The 19,955-nt window shown below is 36.1% G+C and overlaps 2 protein-coding genes across 5 annotated transcripts in view; one reads left to right on the top strand and one right to left on the bottom strand.

The window, feature by feature from the left end:
- hook3 (hook microtubule-tethering protein 3) overlaps nucleotides 1-5,124 on the top strand; it is a 58,958-nt gene extending 53,834 nt beyond the window's left edge. For 2 of the 4 annotated variants that reach the window (XM_020512555.2, XM_020512556.2), the window contains one exon: nucleotides 2,195-5,124. In XM_020512555.2, coding sequence (XP_020368144.2) covers nucleotides 2,195-2,369 — 175 coding nt within the window. In that variant the 3' untranslated portion in view covers nucleotides 2,370-5,124. The remainder of the gene's footprint in view (nucleotides 1-2,194) is intronic. The other 2 variants (XM_020512557.2, XM_020512558.2) reach the window with 1 other exon arrangement.
- A 1,434-nt stretch (nucleotides 5,125-6,558) lies between these two features.
- Nucleotides 6,559-19,955, bottom strand: part of pigg (phosphatidylinositol glycan anchor biosynthesis class G) — a 20,051-nt gene continuing 6,654 nt past the window's right edge. Inside the window, exons 3-7 of the mRNA XM_020512563.2 lie at nucleotides 17,883-18,343; nucleotides 14,478-14,666; nucleotides 12,659-12,968; nucleotides 9,678-9,841; nucleotides 6,559-8,228 (exon numbers count right to left, since the gene is read on the bottom strand). Of these exons, the coding sequence (XP_020368152.2) occupies nucleotides 8,000-8,228; nucleotides 9,678-9,841; nucleotides 12,659-12,968; nucleotides 14,478-14,666; nucleotides 17,883-18,343 (1,353 nt within the window). The 3' untranslated portion in view covers nucleotides 6,559-7,999. The remainder of the gene's footprint in view (nucleotides 8,229-9,677; nucleotides 9,842-12,658; nucleotides 12,969-14,477; nucleotides 14,667-17,882; nucleotides 18,344-19,955) is intronic.

Genomic DNA, 19,955 nt, shown 5'->3' with positions numbered 1-19,955 from the left:
AGGACCTGCAATGGTAAAGACTCTCTTCTTAACAATACGAATTGATAAAATTACCTTTCAAATGTTAAAGCTGTTGATATGAGGGGAGCCCTTTGTTCTCCAGACGGTATTTGTGCTTCACTACATCAAATAACTCCATAAAAGTGACAACAAATGACATTTACCCATTTCCTAGATCTAATGCTTTTCAAATTTTAAAACCTATGTTTATCGGCTTGGTGATTTACACTTTTGGTGGAGTTCTGTCCTTCTAATTTTCAATGGACGAGTCTTCAGTCTAGGCCTTGTACACTAAAAGCTGCTGTATTTAACTGATTAATATTCCTACTGAAGGATTAACAATTATGCAACCATTGGCAGAGCATAGGAACATTAGCCTGTTACAATTCATGGCTGATCTCTCTCTCTCTCTCTCCCTCAACTCTAGCTACTAACCTTAGGTTTTAGATAAGGGTTACAGAACCATCAGTGTTATTTTGACATTTTCAATAGATCAAGTCCCAATAGTTCTTTTTATGGGAGACAGTTCCAGATTTCCACTAACCTTTGTTTTTTGAAGGATTGCTTTCTGACATCTGCCCTGAACCCAGATCTGTAATTTTAGGACAGTTTTGAGAAACAGTTCAAAGTTGATTCATGGAAGTCTACACAAATTTATATGAAGTATTTTATAGTACACTTGTGGTACAAACAAAATATGCAATATGAAAAGGCATCAAGTGAAAAATAAAGAAACACGAGTGAATAAGCAAGCCTGTCTCATTACCATTGTTGCATTCAAAGCTGCTTTGAAATGCATGGAGGATCAATTTCCATAGAGATTCCTCCTATTTGCCTGTTGCAATGCCATTTCACTATGGTTTCTGTCACTTTTCTTGAGATTACATGTGCAAATGAGCAACTTGACGTGAATTTCTCTCATAATTGTCTTAAACTTACTAAGTTAATTTCAGAAATCTAGTGGAGTAAAATGGCTCAGATTTTGTGATAAGCAGCAAATAAATGGTTTCTATTGCTCTTTATGCTTATAGCCACTCGGATCTCTTCAGGGATTGTGTGTGATAATTTGAGATTATTTATTGTCTAATGTAACACAGTGCCCTCCACAGATATCTAGGACCTGAGTGAACAAGACAAGCAATAGTACATCCTTTCACCCAACTACACTGAAGAAGCCTTACTAAGGCACACAGAAACTGAGCCAGGTAGTCTAAGCTAGAACACTGAATTGAATGTAACATACAGAAATTGAAAGAGAAGGAAGACAATGGGGTTGTGGGAGAGATGACCGCAAAAGCAAAAAAAAAAAGTTTTTAATTAAGACTTGACAATTTTCAATGCCAGAGAAATTGTTTAGGAGTAATTAGAACTTACGCCATTGAAAATTTCACTTAAATGGACACCTTTAGTGTCTAGTGGGTAAATACTGTATCTTCAAACCCTTTACATTTTTAAATGCTGGGTCTCTTGGTGGATGCCAGTGTAGCAAAGCTTGTGCAGAATCAGGAAAAACTGACATTGGCTTCCTGGTTTCCATGTTTAGCTGTTAATGTATAGATATCAGAACTTTCTGTACAATTTACTGTATAATTTCTATGAGCCCTGATAGCATCATTATTGTTCTTACCACAAAATCTGGGCCCATGTATTTCACTCTAAATTGAGAGGTTAATTTGTCATGTTTAGATAGACATCAAAACATCAACCTTATTTTGAAATGAGATCAAAGTTCATTTGAGTAAAGTATGTTATATAACATAAATGTAGCAAGGTGGTTAAAATTCTTCTGCCTAGATTATCATTATGTTACAAAATGTGGAAAGTTTTCCTATAAAAATAAGCTACATTGTAGAATAGATGGTAAATCTCCATACAGTTTTGATGTCTTTAAGTCACATGTTTACACTATAGTGTTTATGGTTGAAGTACATGTGTGCAAATCAGCCGTTTGGACTATCGTTAAACTTGTTTGAGAACAAATTTGTGTATGAATTTTATGTATTTGTACTGTAGACTTTTGAAGGAGGTTGGCATTCTAACACTCTGTGTCAATCTTTCCCCTCTGGCTTTTATTTGCACACTGTCTCCTGTCACCCCCAGCCTCCACCACCCCTCTCTACACCCCACCGCCCCCAAATTCTCCTCATGCTCAGCCTTATCAGTGTTTGAAACAATAATGTTCTTTTTTTTTTAGCGTTTCAGCTGTCTGCATTTTCTATCATGAGAAAAGACCATTCAGCCATCAAATCTACTTTCTCTGGGTCAACAAAACTCCCATCACCACATCCAGCTCTATTTGGAACAAAACTAACATTTTTACCTTTTCTACCTTGCCTGGCATATTATTTCACACATTTATCATTCTTTAGGAGACGTACTTCTGCCAGATTCCTGCTTTGGAATATTTTCACTCATTTCCACTTGCGCTTTCCTTCTGTTTACTTGAAGTAGTGATATGAATTTATGTTTCGACGCTAAGTACTTTGCTGTGCCTTGATGGTCTTTTTTTCCAGAATATAAAGCTGTTTTTCATTGGGATTGGACTTCTCTCTCCTGTGTCCTTTACAACGTCAGTATATATCTTTTTCAGTGAATGTGCTGTTGAGAACTGGATACAGTAATTTATGCATAAACACCAAAAATGCCAAAAACACTCAACAGGTCAAGCGATGTAGAATTGGCATTTCAGGTCACTGACACTTCATCAGCATCTGCAGTATTTTTCATCTGTTTTCTAGTAGTGTAAATTGTTGCCCTACCAGTGTACTGGAAATCTTACAACTTCATGGGCTTCCACTAATTATCCTGTATAAACTGTTTAGTCATACTAGCTATATGTTGGAAATGGTCTACTCTTCTGATTCTTTTCTAAATATGTGTGAACTCAATTGTCATTTATATAATTTTTGACCGATACATTGATCAATAGCCAGTTTTGACTTTTTTAGCAAAACTGTTCTCTCTACCATTCTAGAGTTAGCCCTACAAATTTGATCCATTTAATTAAAATTTTCAAATGGACTAAAATAATCCCTCGGTTGACACAGCTCTGTTTCCTTTTTAACCAGTTTCTTGCCTGGTCCCTTGCTCTTGTAGTTAAACTTAAAGGGATGTACAGGGCCAAAGATTGCAGTCCCATCAAGTTGGCCCCAAACGAATTTTATAAGTCTTTGTCAAAACATTTTATCCAACTTGTAGCATCAAAAATGTTCTTCAGAAAGATCCTACCTCTCTAAATCCTTGCTGGCAGTTTCTAATAAAGTTATTCCTGTATAGATTCTCTTCTAATCTGTCCCTTTAATAAAGATTTATTTCAGCTTAAATTATGTACTCGGCTGCAGTACAGTTTGATACCAAGAAAAATGGGATGATTGGTAGCTTACGTGCTTTTCTTAACATTATATTCATCATTTTTGTTTGAGTAGGCAAATAAAAGCTAGAAGCCCTACTCTTGTCAAATGTATAGAAAGATTTATTATGCTCTATTTCTTCCTACGACTAAAACGTGAAGATATTTAAAATTTAAGCTTTGCGTTATCAGTTATTTTTGCAAAATCCTTAATAAATCACGAATTACAGAATTGTTGCATTATCATGAGCTACAATATGATCTTCCAACACTTGCTTCACAATGGCTTGGGTGGCAGAAATTGACAACTTGCCAAAATGAATTAACATTTGTATTATGAGAACTATGCACTAATACTGAATATTGTCATTGCCCTCATGGTAATTAAGAGGTACGCCGTTCTTCATTTACAGTTACTTTTGTTGCTTATGCAGGTTACATTACTGTCAGTAATAACTGAGTACCTGGTTTGGAAAATGAGATCTGAGTTGCTCATTTTTGAACTGTTAATAACTAGTCAAGTGGTATTTTAATCCAAAATAGAATATTATGATAAGCATGATGACTTGCAAATAACTTTAACTGTTATTTATTTTGTAGCAATACTCTATAGTGATGGTTACTAAATTTAGAAGCACTAACCCTTCCCAGTAAATGCTAAGTAAAAGGCATGCAATTAATATTTTTGTTTAATTTTTTTTTTTTCTTCATTTGCAGTGACTTGATTGCATGATCTGCAGCATGGCTTTCCAGCACTGGTTGTTCATTTGCATGACTGACACTTTGGATGCATAATCTATTAACCTGCTACTGTTCAATTTTCTAACCTGCCTATACAACAAATGTAATGGTCCAGGTCCCCTCTGTAATCTAGATGTCTGGACTTATTACTAAAAGGAACTGGACAACACACTCTGGTTGAGCACCCTGTGCTTTTCTGGAACTTGGCATCATTCTGACAGACCAGTGGTCTTATCTTCCGGCTAACAATTGAAATCAGTTACCCAATGGTGCACATTCTAGTTGTCCAAGGTGAAACCATGATTCCACTAGCATGGAATGCTAACTTGAGCACAAAAATTAACTATTTGTTTCCTGAAATGTGAGTACCTGCAGTATCATCTGGTGCCATTTTCAAGCCAGTTATTCAAGTGGCAGACTGAGTGTATGAGCTCTCCATAATAAAGCTCAATTAAGATTTACAACAAAAAGACTTTTATAAGCATAAACATGAAGCACCTCAGTACTTACACAAAGGTCAATAGTTTTAATACTTTATTATTTTCTTAGGCTGCTTTTTGATTTGCCTTGTCAGCTCATAACATGTTCCTGTTTACTATTCAATTTTCTGCTTTGTTCTCCAAAATGAAAAGCGGAGTCACAAAGTGCAAGTATTCATAATATGCACTACAACTTAGTATTGTATTTATTTACCTTTTGTATTTTGATTGAAATGTAGTATTCAGTGTTGGAGAATTAAGGAAAGGTTGTTTGTTTGTGTCTCAAAACATGTTAAAATTATTAGTGTTGTAATTGATTTTACTCTCTGCTTTAATCTCATTGTGTAATTGCCTATCTAAATGCTGCTTGTATAAATTATGTACATATAATAAGCCAACAGAACTGGGTTATCTTTGTTCAGGAAATGTTCACAAAGTGAACAATATATTACACAATATCTTTCTTCAATGTATCTTTGCCCCAAATGTTCCACATACTGCAAAAAATGTACAGTTCAATATATTGTAAATAAAGTCTGTCAATAGTTCAGAAAAGTGCTAATTCTGTTCAATGCATTGCTTACTAAAGTAGCAAGCCTTAACTACAGCATGCTTAGAAATAATGATTTGTCACTTACCTGAATGTAGATAATTTGTTGAAAGAACTCAATATATGGGAGCAAAATTGCCTCCTGACATATCTGGATTTTGATAATTCTTTAAACTTGAAGTCATCATGGATTGTAATATTTGATGTATGCTTCTTAATTTGTAGCCATTTTATTTCATGTCAACATTGATAGCTCATAATTATAGCATGACTGTCCATGTACATGACTTAGATTAATTTTTAAAAATTTATTCACAGGGTGTGGGTAAGGGTGGCATCTATTGTGCAGCTAAGAGTCAACCATGTTGCTGTTGTTCTAGAGTCACATGTATGCTAGACTTGGTAAGGATAGAAGTTTCCTTTTCCATAGGATTATAGCAAACAAGGTGGGGGTTTCCCTGGCAATTGACAATGGTTTCATGATCATTATCAATTCCAACACGATTCAAACTCGGTCTCTAGAATATGACCTGAGTTTCTGGACTAGTAACCTAGTGATAATATCACAAGGCCATTATCTACCCTGTAATGTTATGAAAACAAATAAATCTGCTGCCACTCAATGATAAAAGTTCGATATCAACAGAATCGTGAATATGAAAAATCTTGCTTTAAGAATTAAAGTACTGAAAGTTAAGATTGTATTTTCTTATTACTCAGTCTTAAAATAATGTAGATTGTCTCCCAGGTGTAATTCGAACTGTATCTATCTTTGTAACCAAAAAAAAGGGAGAAGAAGTGTAGCTGTCTTCCCAGAGGTTGATTTTTAAAACTGGCAAACCGGTTAGTTGTTTTCTTATGTTGCAATTACTTTATGTATTCTCATTCACTGGCAGGAGGAAGGAACTGACGGCAATCTGAGCCTAATCTCTCTGCTCTGTCACTAAGTCTTTCACCTGAAACATTACTCTTTATTATGCATGCTTTGTAAGCTTTTAACTCTTATTTAACTTGACGCTTCTCACATGCTTCCCACAGATTAGTGATGTTTTTTCCCTTTGGAAAATTCAATGATGTTAAATCAGGAAACCTATCTATTTTACTACTGCCTTTCTTGCTGCTGGTCCCAGTAATGATTCAACTAAAGATACTTGAGATTTGTGTCCTTCATGTATCAGCATCTTAAGATTGTAAAACTAAGACCAATTACTCTATGAATCATGATGAAAGTGAGACATGACTTTTCAAAGATTATGCTTTATAACATTCTCTCCTTATCAGTGTGTTCTTGCAATAGTTGTCACAAGACAAGACAAATCTAACATCATGGAAGTAATATTTCTGGAAAGAAAGTCACTTTATTCTCTTGCTTTGAAAAATAGAAATTTAATTTCTGTGCATCATCAAGCAGACATTTCAAAAAATCTTTTTTAATAAATCGACCATTCATAATTCACACAATGGAGTCCATTTATGCATTTTATCTGAAAAAGTTAGTGTACGTGCCTAAAATTCCTCCGTTTATTTAAATGGCATAGGATCATTGAACCATAATGACATTAGTGAAGTTGTCATCTGTCTGCCCTACTGTCCAGAAACACACTACTTTTATCAAAGCTAACAATCCATCTCTCTTAATAGCTCATTCTATGTAACTGGTGGCAATGTAGAACGATTTATAAATGTTTGTTCTTGTCGAATCTTAACACTGGCTGCACTGATGTTCTGGTGGGCGGATGGGGAGGACAGTATAGAAATTCTACTCTGTACTTTGTCTTTGCATTTTGTGTTCTTGTAAACTTACTTAATCACCTGATCTTTCCCTTTTCAAGACATAACAGGCTGCGAAGCTTTATTGCGTGCATGTTCAATCCCAGTTATCAATTTAGTTTCCCACTGCTACATGCTCTGCCCTTCTTGATGTTGAACTAAATTAGACACAATACAGCAGGTGAGGCTGAACCAATAATCACAAGCTTTATCATCCCATTTTTCATTTACTTACCATAATGTGAATTCAGATTAAAATGCCATGTAATAAAGTATAAACTTCAAATATGAATCTAAAACAATGGCAAGACCGATGAGCTGAGTATTCTGGTCCTTAACAAATTCATGCTTCAAGAAGTAGTACAAATTTAACTTGGTGTTGGACTACATTGAGGTTGCCAAATTATGTAAACTCGACTCCTATAACTTGTTGGTCATTGCTAATGTATTCTCATGGACCAGAACCAATTGTTCCACCCAAAATTAATTCAAAAAGTTTCTTGAACTTACATTTAAAAATAAATAAGAAACATCATGGAATTGGGGTGGGCTCAAACTAAGGCAATCACCAAACCTGAGTTTACAAAAAAAAATTGATAATGCTTGGTATTTGCAATTTGCTGTCACAACCTATTTTGTTAAAGCAGAGTCTATAAAATTATACTTTCAAATAAATAACTTCTTGCAAAAGAGGTATACTAAAGGGTGTGGGAAGAAGAGTGAAAAATAAACCCTGTTTGCCCATGTGAAAAAGAAAACCTGCATATACAATGTGTTAAATGCTCCAGCAGAGGAGGACACTGTTCAATAATTTCAGGGTTTGGGTGAAATGATAAAACTCATCTTTGCTAGCAGCAAAAAATGGGTAATCGTGAATCAGAGCCAACTTTAGATTGACTTGAAGATTAAAATGGAACTAAAACAGGCTGACTCACTGATATCCATGCTATTTCATCCCTTAGAAACCTGCACCCCAAAAGAACTTTTATAACAGAGAAGTGTTTTATATCGCAATTTCACACAATCCTGACTATTTGCTTTACAACAATTGGAATTATGTTATAGATCTTGAAAATTTTTACAAATATACACGTGAACCCTGTCCAATACTCAATTTTTTAAGACTGTTATCATCCGTTTCTGATCCATTGCTGTGAACATGACACAGGCTGCTGTTGTCACAAGTGTATGCATACCTTCATAGAGCAATTTTGGAGAGAAAACACTCCAGACAAATAGATGATAGCGAAGAGAGATAACCAGAATAACATAAACTGAAGCTGGAATTGCTCTTAGTAGAACTAAACAGTAACAGCTGTGTCCCACTGCTGCAGAATACCTGTCACAAAAAAGGTGTGAAAGATTAACATGAATAACATTGCTGGTCAAAACTTTCATCTGCCTAGTAGAAGATCAATTGAAACTGTGTACCCTGCTTTCCTCATCTTATTTTCACACCTAGTGTCATTTGAGGCAGATGCTTGCATCTGTTTCCATGACTTTCAGGTACTACAAAACAACAGCGTCATCATCACTTTTACCAATAGAACTTTTGAATTTTCAGATTTTTAAGAACCATATTGAAGACATTTGACTGGGAAAGCCATTAATGAAGCAGTTAAGGATCCGTGATTAGCGTGTGATGACTGGCCTCTGACCACTGTAACCATCGTTCTTTGTGTCAGGTTTAACTCCAGCCATTGGGGAATACTACTTTGGATAAATAAGTCCTACCCAATGACTAATCAAGACTGAAATCATGCTCCATGTAGATCACCAAAAGAAGAGTTCTACTTTCTTTCTAATGATCCTGAACAAAGCATAACTATGAATAGAATAGTGTTATTCCTTGATATAACTGTATGCATCTTTAATCTGTTATGAAGAGAAATACCCATTATGGAAGAACACAGCTGTATGACATGCAGCAGTAACTATAGAATTCAACTTGAAAATTGTACAGTTATTAAGTTAAGCCAAATTTAGTTTTAAAGTGTGCCCAAATTAAACAAGTTGTATTTATCTAGCACCTTTAACGTAATAACACATCCTAAGGTATTTCATGGAGGTGTCATAAAACAAAACATGACAATGATATCAAGTGAACACAAAGATTATTAGGTAGGTTGACCGAAAGCTTGGTGAAAGAAATAGGTTTTAATGGGTGTCTAAAGGAAGAAAGTAAGATAGAAAGGTGGAGGTTATTTCACAGATTCAGGCTTAGGCACAGCCACCAACAATGGAGCAAATCAAATCTGAGCTGCTCAAGAGGCCAAATTTAGAAGTGCAAATGCACAGGATTGTAGGAATGAAGGAGATTAAAAATAGGAAGGAGCCAGGCCCCAGGGATTTGAAAATCAGAATGAGAATTTTAAAAATCAAGCTTATACTTAAGCAGAAGCTAGGGGTCAGTCAGCAAAAACGAGAGTGATTGTTGAACAGCACATGGTAACGGAGTTCTGAAGGAACATACAAAAAAGCTGATCTAGTTGTGTTTCAATTCAACATCTCCATTCACTCAGATAACCTTGAATTCAGCTTGCCAAAAAATAATCTAGTGCCCTCTACCTTAAAATATTTAATTACCCCACTTCCAATGTAGCATAAACCTTACAGATAAAAATTCTCATCTCTGTCCAAGGGGAACCTCTAATTTTAATGTCCCCTAGAACCGCAAGTTTAAATTTATTCGTTAGATTTACAAAAGACTAAGTTTTGATCTAGGGTTACAAAGAAGCTGTGATTGTTTCCTCTTTTAACATTGATATCAAGGTAAATAAGTCATTACCTGTTTCTTTCTGAGCTCATGTAACAAGTTAGATGCACAGCCCACAGTAGTGGGCCTATATAAGTGCTGAATAGTGTAAGAAAGACTGCTGGCAATTCCACATAATTCTCGAAACCCACAAAACCAGCTGATATATCCACAGTTGCAATGCTATTTGAATTTCCCTGTACGGAAAATTAAAGTTCAATGAAATTAAAATGATTGCATATCTGATTTTGAAGTCACCTCTCCAATATAAATAAACTGCCACAAGTGACAGAGCAGACAAAAAAATAAAAATTGTTGTAATATGTTCCATCTGACTTCACAAATGAAAGGCAGTTATGTTAAAACAAAACCACCAAAAACAGACGGACACCAATTCTAAAATTCAACTGTGATAAGAAACAAAAAGTTGCCACTATATGAATATCTTAATGAATATCATATGAATTTTATCTTTGAGTATTAAACCCAAGATGTGCCAGGCCAGGTGGAAAAACTTTCAATGTACTAAAATATACTGACAGATTTCTCGTGGTTGCAATCTGCTGAAATATACCATTAAGTCCAACTTGTTTAATGGTAGAATTTTCAGTCTAACATTAAACAAATTAAAGTTACTGAAACAAATGGATAAGTTTTGATATGTTTACAAAGCTGTACACAGACCAGAGAAACTCCGATATGTAATGCAGTTAAGAACTGAGAAAGAAATGGATTCATCTTAATATTTTTTCAGCCATGAAAATTAAGATATTCAAGGCCTCCACAGATGGTGCTTTTGTATTGCTTCAAGTTTGTTGTAGGTATGTTTATTTGTTTTTTTGGCTTAGGTTATCCAGGCATAGATGAGTAAGGCCATGAAAATTTCACAATGAAATTTCCACAAACTTGGAATGTTGTGCTGAAAGACGTAAATATGAACTAAAAATAAGGGGCACCAATGCAGGAGAGAATGTAATGCCTTTTCCCTGGAAATGACAGACTATTGTAATTAGAATGTGAAATTATCATTGTGTGCTTTCTCTAAGTAGCTTTTGGTCCAAAATAACTACAAGCAAAGGCTGTGTGTCTATAATTCTTTTTCCTGGCACAGACAACAGTGTCAAGCTTGTTTTGAGCAGTACCAATTAGAAAATGATGATCAACATCCTGTACAACAACAATACACAACTCTGAAGCTGCTATGTTGGGTGAAACATGATGACAGTGGATGAATATGATAGTGGACAAGGTTAGAAAGATTGTATTTAGGAATAGAGATAACGAGGTGTAGAGCTGGATGAACACAGCAGGCCAAGCAGCATCAGAGGAGCAGGAAGACTGACGTTTCGGGCCTAGACCCTTCTTCAGAAATTCTTCAGAAATTTCTGAAGAAGGGTCTAGGCCCGAAACGTCAGCCTTCCTGCTCGGCCTGCTGTATTCATCCAGTCTACACCTTGTTATCTCAGATTCTCCAGCATCTGCAGTTCCTACTATCTCTTGAATTTAGGAATCTCTTTTTGTGGTAAAATGATAAGAAATGAGTAGCACCTGTAACATGTCTTAAAGTTTTCATAATAACAGGCAGTTTTTTTTTTGTAGGTAGTTTATAACCTTTTGGAACTCAATCTGACAACCTTATATTTAACCTTTAAGTAGCTACAAGTATACAGACAGCTCATGTTACGTCTTGCAGTGCACCACTGGTATAGGTAAGTGAAGGCCACAGAGCTTTCACAGAATGAATCAATTCTTAGGAATGCAAAACTAATTCTCAAGATCATGGAAAACATACATTTAAATTACTTTTGGCAAAAGTTAAAGTACTCTTGTGCAAAATTAGGGAAATTAACAGGTGACACCCTATTACTCAGTTCAATAGTTGTAACAGAAAGTTTGCTATAGGCTTTGCATTATTACGCGGGCTGTCTGCTCATTTCCTGTAACAATGCATCCACAGCCTTCATTCCTGGTACAGGTATAATGATTCCAAGATTCTCCTAGCATTTTGGCAACCAAAAGGACGCACGTTCTTCCACTTTGGAATCCATTCAGTTGTATAATTGTAAGAGGCTTTGTGAAAGTTTATTTTATCTGAAACTGATTCTAAAACTTTTATGCATCCGTTATATCAATGTTAAATGGTCAAGTCCATACAAGCAGTTGGGAGAATTACATCTTCACACTTATAGGATACTGTCTTGTTGGTTGTAGATGCAATTTGAGATTTGAAACATGAGGGAAAATGTCTTTAATTTATAATACAGCAAGTCTAAAACTGATTCCACCCATTACCCCATCTCACTGAAGACTGTTCTGCAATCATTAATTAACTATTTAACATATTTTCCCAAGCAAGTAAGAATTGATATTCATTTGAAGAGCGGGGGACCTAGATGTGCATTTCCACAGATGTCTGAAGGTAGTGGGACAGATAGATAAGATGGCTAAGACATTTGCGATACATGCCTTTATTTGTTGAGTCATGGAATACAAAAACAGGGAAGATCATGCTGGAACTGTATAAAATACTGATTGGGATACAACTGGAGTAGTGCATACAGCTCTGGACACCATATTATCAGAACGATGTGACTGCATGAGAGAGGTGCAGAGATTTACCAGAATTCTGTCTGGGCTGGGGGATCTGAGCTGTAGGGAGATATTGAATAACTGGTGTTGTTTTCCTTGAAACAGTGAATGTTGAAAGGCGATCTAAGATTAAGGGGCATCTTTTGTCAAATAAATTTTAACCAAATCGGGACAACTCATTGAAAGCAATCAAAATCTTGAAAAAATGCTTTAGTGAAATTAGTTTTGCATTTTTCAGATGAAATCTTTGAAATTGGTAACAGTTAGAAGTGCGTTAGTAACTTGAAAATTCATGTTGGTAGTAAATAGGATACCAATTATTAAACTCAAACAGCTTTAAAAACACAAAACCATCATCCTTTTATAGAAAACTAAGTCTTAGAATTACGCATGCTAATAAAAACCAAGAGAGAATAAAAATGTACCTGAAAGTAAAAAGAGGCCTGGCCAAACCAGTAATATATTATAGTAATTTGTGCTGCATCATAATCCAATATTCTCCATATAAATTTGGTCAAAATCCATTGAACCACAAGGATGAACAACAAAACTGGCAAGTTGTGAGGGCGAAGAAGCAATGCAGCCAAGAGCACAAGTCCATTGTATATTTCCCAGAGTCCTCTACTGTTTGTTGTTGTGTCAGGGAAAGCGAATGCAGATTTCAACAGGTCCTTAACTCCCGTAAAAAGGATGCCAAGGATAAACACATAAACAAAACGAGCTTCAATAATTCCCCTAACAAAAACAAAATAAAAATGATGTATTTGTAATAAGTACAGTATGAACAGTACAGCTCACCAATGGGTTGAATGGCTTTCTCAGTGCTGTAAATGACTATGACTTTTGAGTTTGCACTAACTCAAATTCTGAAGAGCACTCTAGTTCGATCCAGTCTGCCATTCTTTCCACATATCCCTACAACCTTTCCTCCACAAGTATTTATCTCTCTTCACCACCCGAAAAAGCAATGCATTCCAATCCTAACCACTGTAGTTTTCCACCAGTTGACTCTGGTTCTTTTGCCAATTGCTTCCAACCTGTGTCTTCTCATTACTCCTCTCTATTAACTGTATGCTTTTCATGATTTTAAACACCTCGTCTCAGACAGAAGGGGCAATAGCAATACAACGTTTGCAACACAGGTTTGTAGGAAGTATGACCTTGGAAACCAAGTTTCCTGAGTGATTAGACACTCTGATAACAGCAGTTACAATACACTGATGCTCTTCTCAATCCATACCCCACATCCTTCACACTAGCTAGTTAAGTCAGAAGAACGAAAATGAATGAAATCTCCAATGATTCATTGTTTGCCAACAGTGACCTAATGCTTTTGGTCAGCTTGAGGTACAACGCATTGAAAAACCAAGTTTACAAATTTTCTCTACTGTGAAACCACGCAAGAAGACTGTCAATGGACCAGTATGGAGTATACACTCTTTCACTTTATTTACACAAATCCAAAACTTAAGTACAGATTGACAAAGCTAAAACCTTTGGTAAAACAAGTACCAAATGAATTTAACCAACTAAAACCCTAGAGATTATTGGGCAGAGTACCTAAACATTTTTGACTGCCTCTCCTAGCAGCAGCCACTTACTCATTAGGGTCTTGGTTTGCAGAGTTATGTGGGAGCAGATTAGGAAGAATCCTAGTCTTCAATGACGTTTTCGCTAAGCCAGAATTTGCTTTATTTAAATACCCTTCTAGCTAAAACCAGACTGCTTTGAGTTCCAAGAAGTTTACAATCCCTGTAAATAGTAGCCATACAGATTTGCACCAGAAACACAATTGTTAATGGTGTTTTGGCACTGCTCCTAATAAATTGCATATGCCTTTTACAATCCCATATCACAAAGTGATGTTGTATAAGGAGTGCTGCACTGTTGAAAATGCTGCCCTTCAAAACAGGCTAAACTAAGATACTGTCTGTCTGTTCTGATAGATACTCAAATGCTGCTGCATTTTCTGACAAAGCAACAACTTTACTTCAAACTGTAATTTCGAACTATGAGAAAAGGCTATTCAGCTCATCAACTATGCTCCACCCTGACCCAGATTCATTATTCAATTACTGTCTCCACCCATACCCATACCTGTTCCACCTGGATGATGATCCATGGACAACTATTCAATCTATATATCTAAAATTATGAATTTAGTTCTTTAAATTTAATGCTTAAATTGTGACATTAACCTTAACAAATGTGACAATTGCTTAAACACATTATCAAAGAACTTACTTTGAAATATGTTTATCTGGATTCCATGGGAATGTTATGTTTCCAATTGCTGCACGATAGCAGTAAATTCCCACCAACCCCAGTGCCAGTGCTGCTTTAGAAACAGTGGAACATGTCCTCTGAACCAAAATAAAGATCAAAAAGAGTGAACCTGCTGCCAGTATGGAGAGTTCAGTTCTATGACTGGAGCTGCAAAGCAAAAATATATAATCAATATCTGTTGAACCAAGTCATTAAAATAAATTGAAACCAAAACAGAAATTGCTGGAGAAACTATGCAGGTTTCGCAGCATCTGTGGAGAGAAAGCAGAGTTTGAGTCCAGTGACCCTTCTTCACCACCGCTGTCTACCACACCCTCAATTCATATTTTGGAACTACTGTAATTTTATATGATATAATGATTTAGATTCTACAGTAAGAATAGCAACAGGGTGATCAGTGCTCACTGTTATTCGAAAATAAACCAGACAGCAACTTCTTTAATTGTATATAAGAATTAAGTGCAGAAATCAGGAAGTTGCTGAGTTGTCTTGCTTCCCAAAAAGCTTTGTTCTAAAGATATCTCAGCAATAAGAGTGTGAAATTGCAGTACTTACACCACTGATGCTGACTAAACTCAATAGAAAGAGTTTGAGCTTGTCCATTCCAATATAAGCAAATTTGTAAGGCCATCATTAGTCTTAATTACTGTTCACCATCCTTTCTTGCACTGAAAATTAACTCTAAAATGTGGGGTCTCATTTCTTCAGATTTTAGTTATTGGATATTTTATTTTTGAAACCTTCTCTTTCTTCTAACCTTGAAAGTTGGGGTCTAGTTCATGATTGATAAAAAAAAACCTTGTCAAGATAAATCACTGTGTAATATACATTTTAAATTCAGTGTTCAGAAAGAGTCTTTAAAACATTTTTATATTTTCTGAAATTACCAGAAGGGCAGCACGGTAGCTCAGTAGTTAGCAATGCTGCCTCACAGCACCAGGTTCGATTCCAGCCTTTGGTGACTGTCTATGTGGAGTTCGCACGTTCTCCCAGTGTCTGCACAGGTTTCTGCCAGGTGCTCTGATTTCCTCCCACCATCCAAAGATGTGCAGGCTGGGTGGAGTGGCCATGCTAAATTGCCCCATAACGTCCAGGAGTGTGCAGGCTAGGTGGATTAGCCATGGGAATATGGGGATGAGGGTCTGGGTCAGGATGGGATGCTCTTCAGAGACTGCGACAGACTTGATGGGCCAAGTGGCCTCTTTCTGCACTGTAGGGGATTCTTTGATTCCATAAAAATTGTATTAAAATGAATAAATAATCTAAATGTATTCCACCAACTATTAGTAAAATAGGAGGGAACATGAATTAGAAACTAAAGAACCTGCCTGACCAACCATTTTTTGAGGAAGGGACAACCTAAACAGACTGTAGAAGCTTTACAACATATTATTCTCAAGCCTTTCACAAGCATTAAGCAAAGTTCTAGATTTAAGAATATATATAGCTAGGATTAAATCTATGGATATACAGATAATTTGTTTAATCCAATGGGAAACTGGTTGCAAGGTGGAGAAAACAATCAGTACTTGTTGGAACAATAATTTTGGAATGGGGGTGATAGAATGTAATGGTTAGAAGAGTATATGGAGTTCAGGCATCAATGTTGCAGCCATTTCAGTTTGTAATTTACAAATAATTTGAAGTTAAAAATCCAACTTAAACCAGTCAGGTCTGATACTGAACTAGAGGGAGCTGTTGTATTGGATGAAACAAGTTATAATTGACAGAATGATGGTTACAAAATAAAGAACAGAATAAAAAATAGGAACAAAGTAGGCCATTCAGCCCCTCTGTCTGTTCCACCTTTAATGAGATCATGGCTGATCTGTGACCTAACTCCATATACCTGTCTCTGGCCATATCCCTTAATATCTTTGCTGAAGAATAAACAGTATTTATCACAGATTCAAAATTGACAAGTGATCCTACACCTGCTGTTCATGGAATAGAATTCCAAACATCGACCACCCTTTGTGTGTAGAACTGCTTCCTAACACCTCTCCTGAATAGTCTGGCCCTAATTTGCAGATTACACCTCTAGCTGCAGAATACCCATCCAGTGGAAATAGTTTATCTACCCTGTCTTTTCCTGTTAATATCTTGAAGACTTCGATCAGATCACCCCTTAACCTTCTAAATTCTAGAGAAAACAAGCCTAATTTGTGTAACTTCTCCTCATAATTTAACCCCTGAAGTCCAGGTAGCATTTTTGTAAACTTATGTTATGGTCCCTCCAAAGCCTATATATCCTTTCTAAGGTATGGTACCCAGATCTGCTCACAGTACTTCAAGAGGAGTACTCCATGAAGCACACAGAATGATAGCAGATGGAATGTAAGATAGCAAAATATAAAATACAAGTTGCAAGAAATAATAGTCAACAATAATTATAACAAATGGTGTTGAAATTGCTGCAGGTGACAGTTACAGTGATATGGAGTCTAGAAAAAGGACACACATATAAGTTTAAATGCCAGAGATTTAAGAATACATAGCAGGTGAGCTTTTATATTCACACAAAGGGTTGTGAGATGTGGTTATGCACTTACAAGTTTCAAGAGTTAGTGATTGATGCAGAACCATAATCATATTTGGGAACAGTTAGATACACAGTTGATGGAGAATAAAGCAATGTGGAATAGGGCAGGCTGGTGTTCAACAGCAAAAAGGGTTGCTTTAGCCTGTTTTTGTGTTGTAATTTCTGTATGATTTTGTGATTAATAAATTGTTTAAAATACTGTTAAGCACTGAACAGCCACACACACAAACTTAATTGCAGCATTTATAGTGATTACTGGTTGTTGTGTTTAGACATAAAATAACTAATTTGCAACAAAATTATTTAGCAAAAGGTTGATCATAAAAAATGGAAAAAAGACTTGCATTGACACAAAGCTTGCTATGACCATGTGGTGTCTCAAAGCATTTTTCAACCAATGAAGAACTTCTGTTTTTGATGTGTAGCCATTATTGTAAAGGATGAAACATGGCAGTCAATATCTGCACAGAAAACACCCACAAAGAGCAATGTGATAACAACTAGTTAAACTGTTTTTGTGGTGTTAAGGAGTAATTATTGGTCAGGATAGCAGTAATAATGTCCCCCGGCCTTTTGTCATTGGTGCCATAGAATCTGTTACATTTACCCAGTGAGGCAGATGGGGCTTCAATTTAACCTGTCATCTGAAAGGCAGCAGATTTGACAGTGCAATGTTCCCGCAGTCCTAGAATGTCAACTTTGAGTTTTGTGCCCGCACATGGAATGGAACCTGAACCTTGAGAGTTAGAAGCGACAGTACTACCCACTGACAATTTCAATGTTTTGCAGGGATAAAAATACAAGACTACATCTATATCTACCTTGTCAGCCAGTGGCCAAAGTCTGGTTCGTGAGCCCATTTGATCCCAGTCTGGTTGAGGGAACGGAGTACCCGACAAAACACAAGGATAACCCAGGGGGTCAGTAAGGCCAGCCACTTTTCATAGCTTTCACCTGAACACGTATAAGCTTTGGATTTATCATCTTTCTGGTCACAATTGGAAGTTTCGAGTAAGCCATGGATAGTAGTTTGCTGTTCATTGCCATCAATGTCTTCTGGATTCTTGTTTTGTTTTGATTTGCCTTGGAGGTCACTGGGTGCAAAATATTTTCTGCAGACATCTTGAAACAGCACCAACAAAAGTGTGGTGATTAGAAAGTACCACGTTTGATGTTCTTCTTCTATAAAACTGCTGGATCCAAGGCTCAGGGTATGTCCAAAAGTCCCAAGTAACAAAAGCAAATCTAATTCAGACCAGTTCGAATTGGCTATTGCACAACTCTGTGAGGGAAAGAAAACACAATACAAGTTAATAAATTACATAACAGTAAACTGTTTTAATGGATTTGTTCAACAATCATCCCTGATTTTATATTGAATTCTATTACATTATAAATTCTGTGTTAATTTAGAATGGCAGCAATCAGTAGAAAAAAATATGCAAATTCAAACATGCTTTAATGTCACTAAAAATAAAAATCACAACAGGAACAGCAAATAACCTCAGGTGGAAATCTCTAATCCATGGGGTTAGGCGAATATATTAAATACTGATCTATAACATTGCTATTCACAACAATAACTGTCCTATTATTCATCCGCAACATTTATGCTACTAACTCGAGAATCTGCAGTGGAATGGAATGTTGGATGACTTATGCAACTCGGATCAACACTTGCTATACATTGCAAATGTAATAAATCCAAAAATACTACCCATGCAGCACCAGAAGAGGTGTTAACAACCCAGGAAACAAAGCAAAACTTCCAATATGGCCCAACCAGCATTTTAGTGTTTACATAATCAAATAATGATGATTTTATTTACCAGTCTTGTTCCCCTTTCCTTTCAGCCTCATTTCCTTTAATCACCAACAAAATCTAAACTTGAATGCAGGTGTCATTGCTGCTTCAAACATTGATCCAAGAATTAATTCCACAACCTCAACGACTTCCCTTTTTCTTTACTTTAATTTCCTTCAATTTTACATTGTGCCGATGGCCCCTTCTTCTAGACCTCAATCAAGAAACAGCTGGAATAAATAAGTTACATATTTACGTATGCTCACAACCTCAGAGTATCCCATTGCCTGTAAAGTGCTATGAGGTGGTTTTGAATTGTAGTCACTGCTTGAATGTTGGGAGCTACAAAAAAAAATCTATTTTAATGACACTGATTTGGAGATAAATATAGATTAGAACATAAGGGAAAATGCTCCTGTTCATCTACATTCACATCTGCATGACATTGCAGACCTAGTTTAATGTTTTATCTGAAAGATGACACCACTGATGCTGCAGCAGTCTGTCCTTATTACAGTCTAAATTACGTACTCAAGTCACTAGGGTTGGACTTGAACCTACAACCTCCTAACTTAGACACAAAAGTGTTAGCACCGAACCATATGTGACAGTCTGCTGCCTCATACCCTGTTATAGCACTATGTCATTTACAAAATGCACTGTTACCATGTTTCCCTATCATTGTGCCACATAACAGAAGATTTAAATTCTTAAACTTTTCTGTGAATTTTGTATTTCCTCATACTAGGTAAAATTCTAGCAAATATGCGATGTACCCTCTTTAAAGACACATTACACTTTGTATAATGTTGTCTAACAACCCTCTAACTGAGAGCTTAAAATTTCAGACAAGTTCATCATTTTAACTTGAAACAAAATCCAGAATATATTTTTATGGTCTTATCAATTGAAACTAATGCCTTTAATACCCTTAACCTGGATCTCCAAATTCTTCTGGTTGTGCATATTCTAGAGCTTATTCTCAGTCACAGTAAAATTATCAATGTTTATTTTTAGAACATTTTCACAACAGCTCCACTAGCTGCTTTTGAACCTATTCTCTCATTTCATCAATATCCTTTTCTCACTT

This window comes from Rhincodon typus, chromosome 1, assembly GCF_021869965.1.
Source record: "Rhincodon typus isolate 14 chromosome 1, sRhiTyp1.1, whole genome shotgun sequence".
Lineage (NCBI taxonomy): Eukaryota > Metazoa > Chordata > Chondrichthyes > Orectolobiformes > Rhincodontidae > Rhincodon > Rhincodon typus.
Note: the sequence above shows the minus strand (reverse complement) of the source record. Positions and strands in the feature narration are given on the sequence as shown.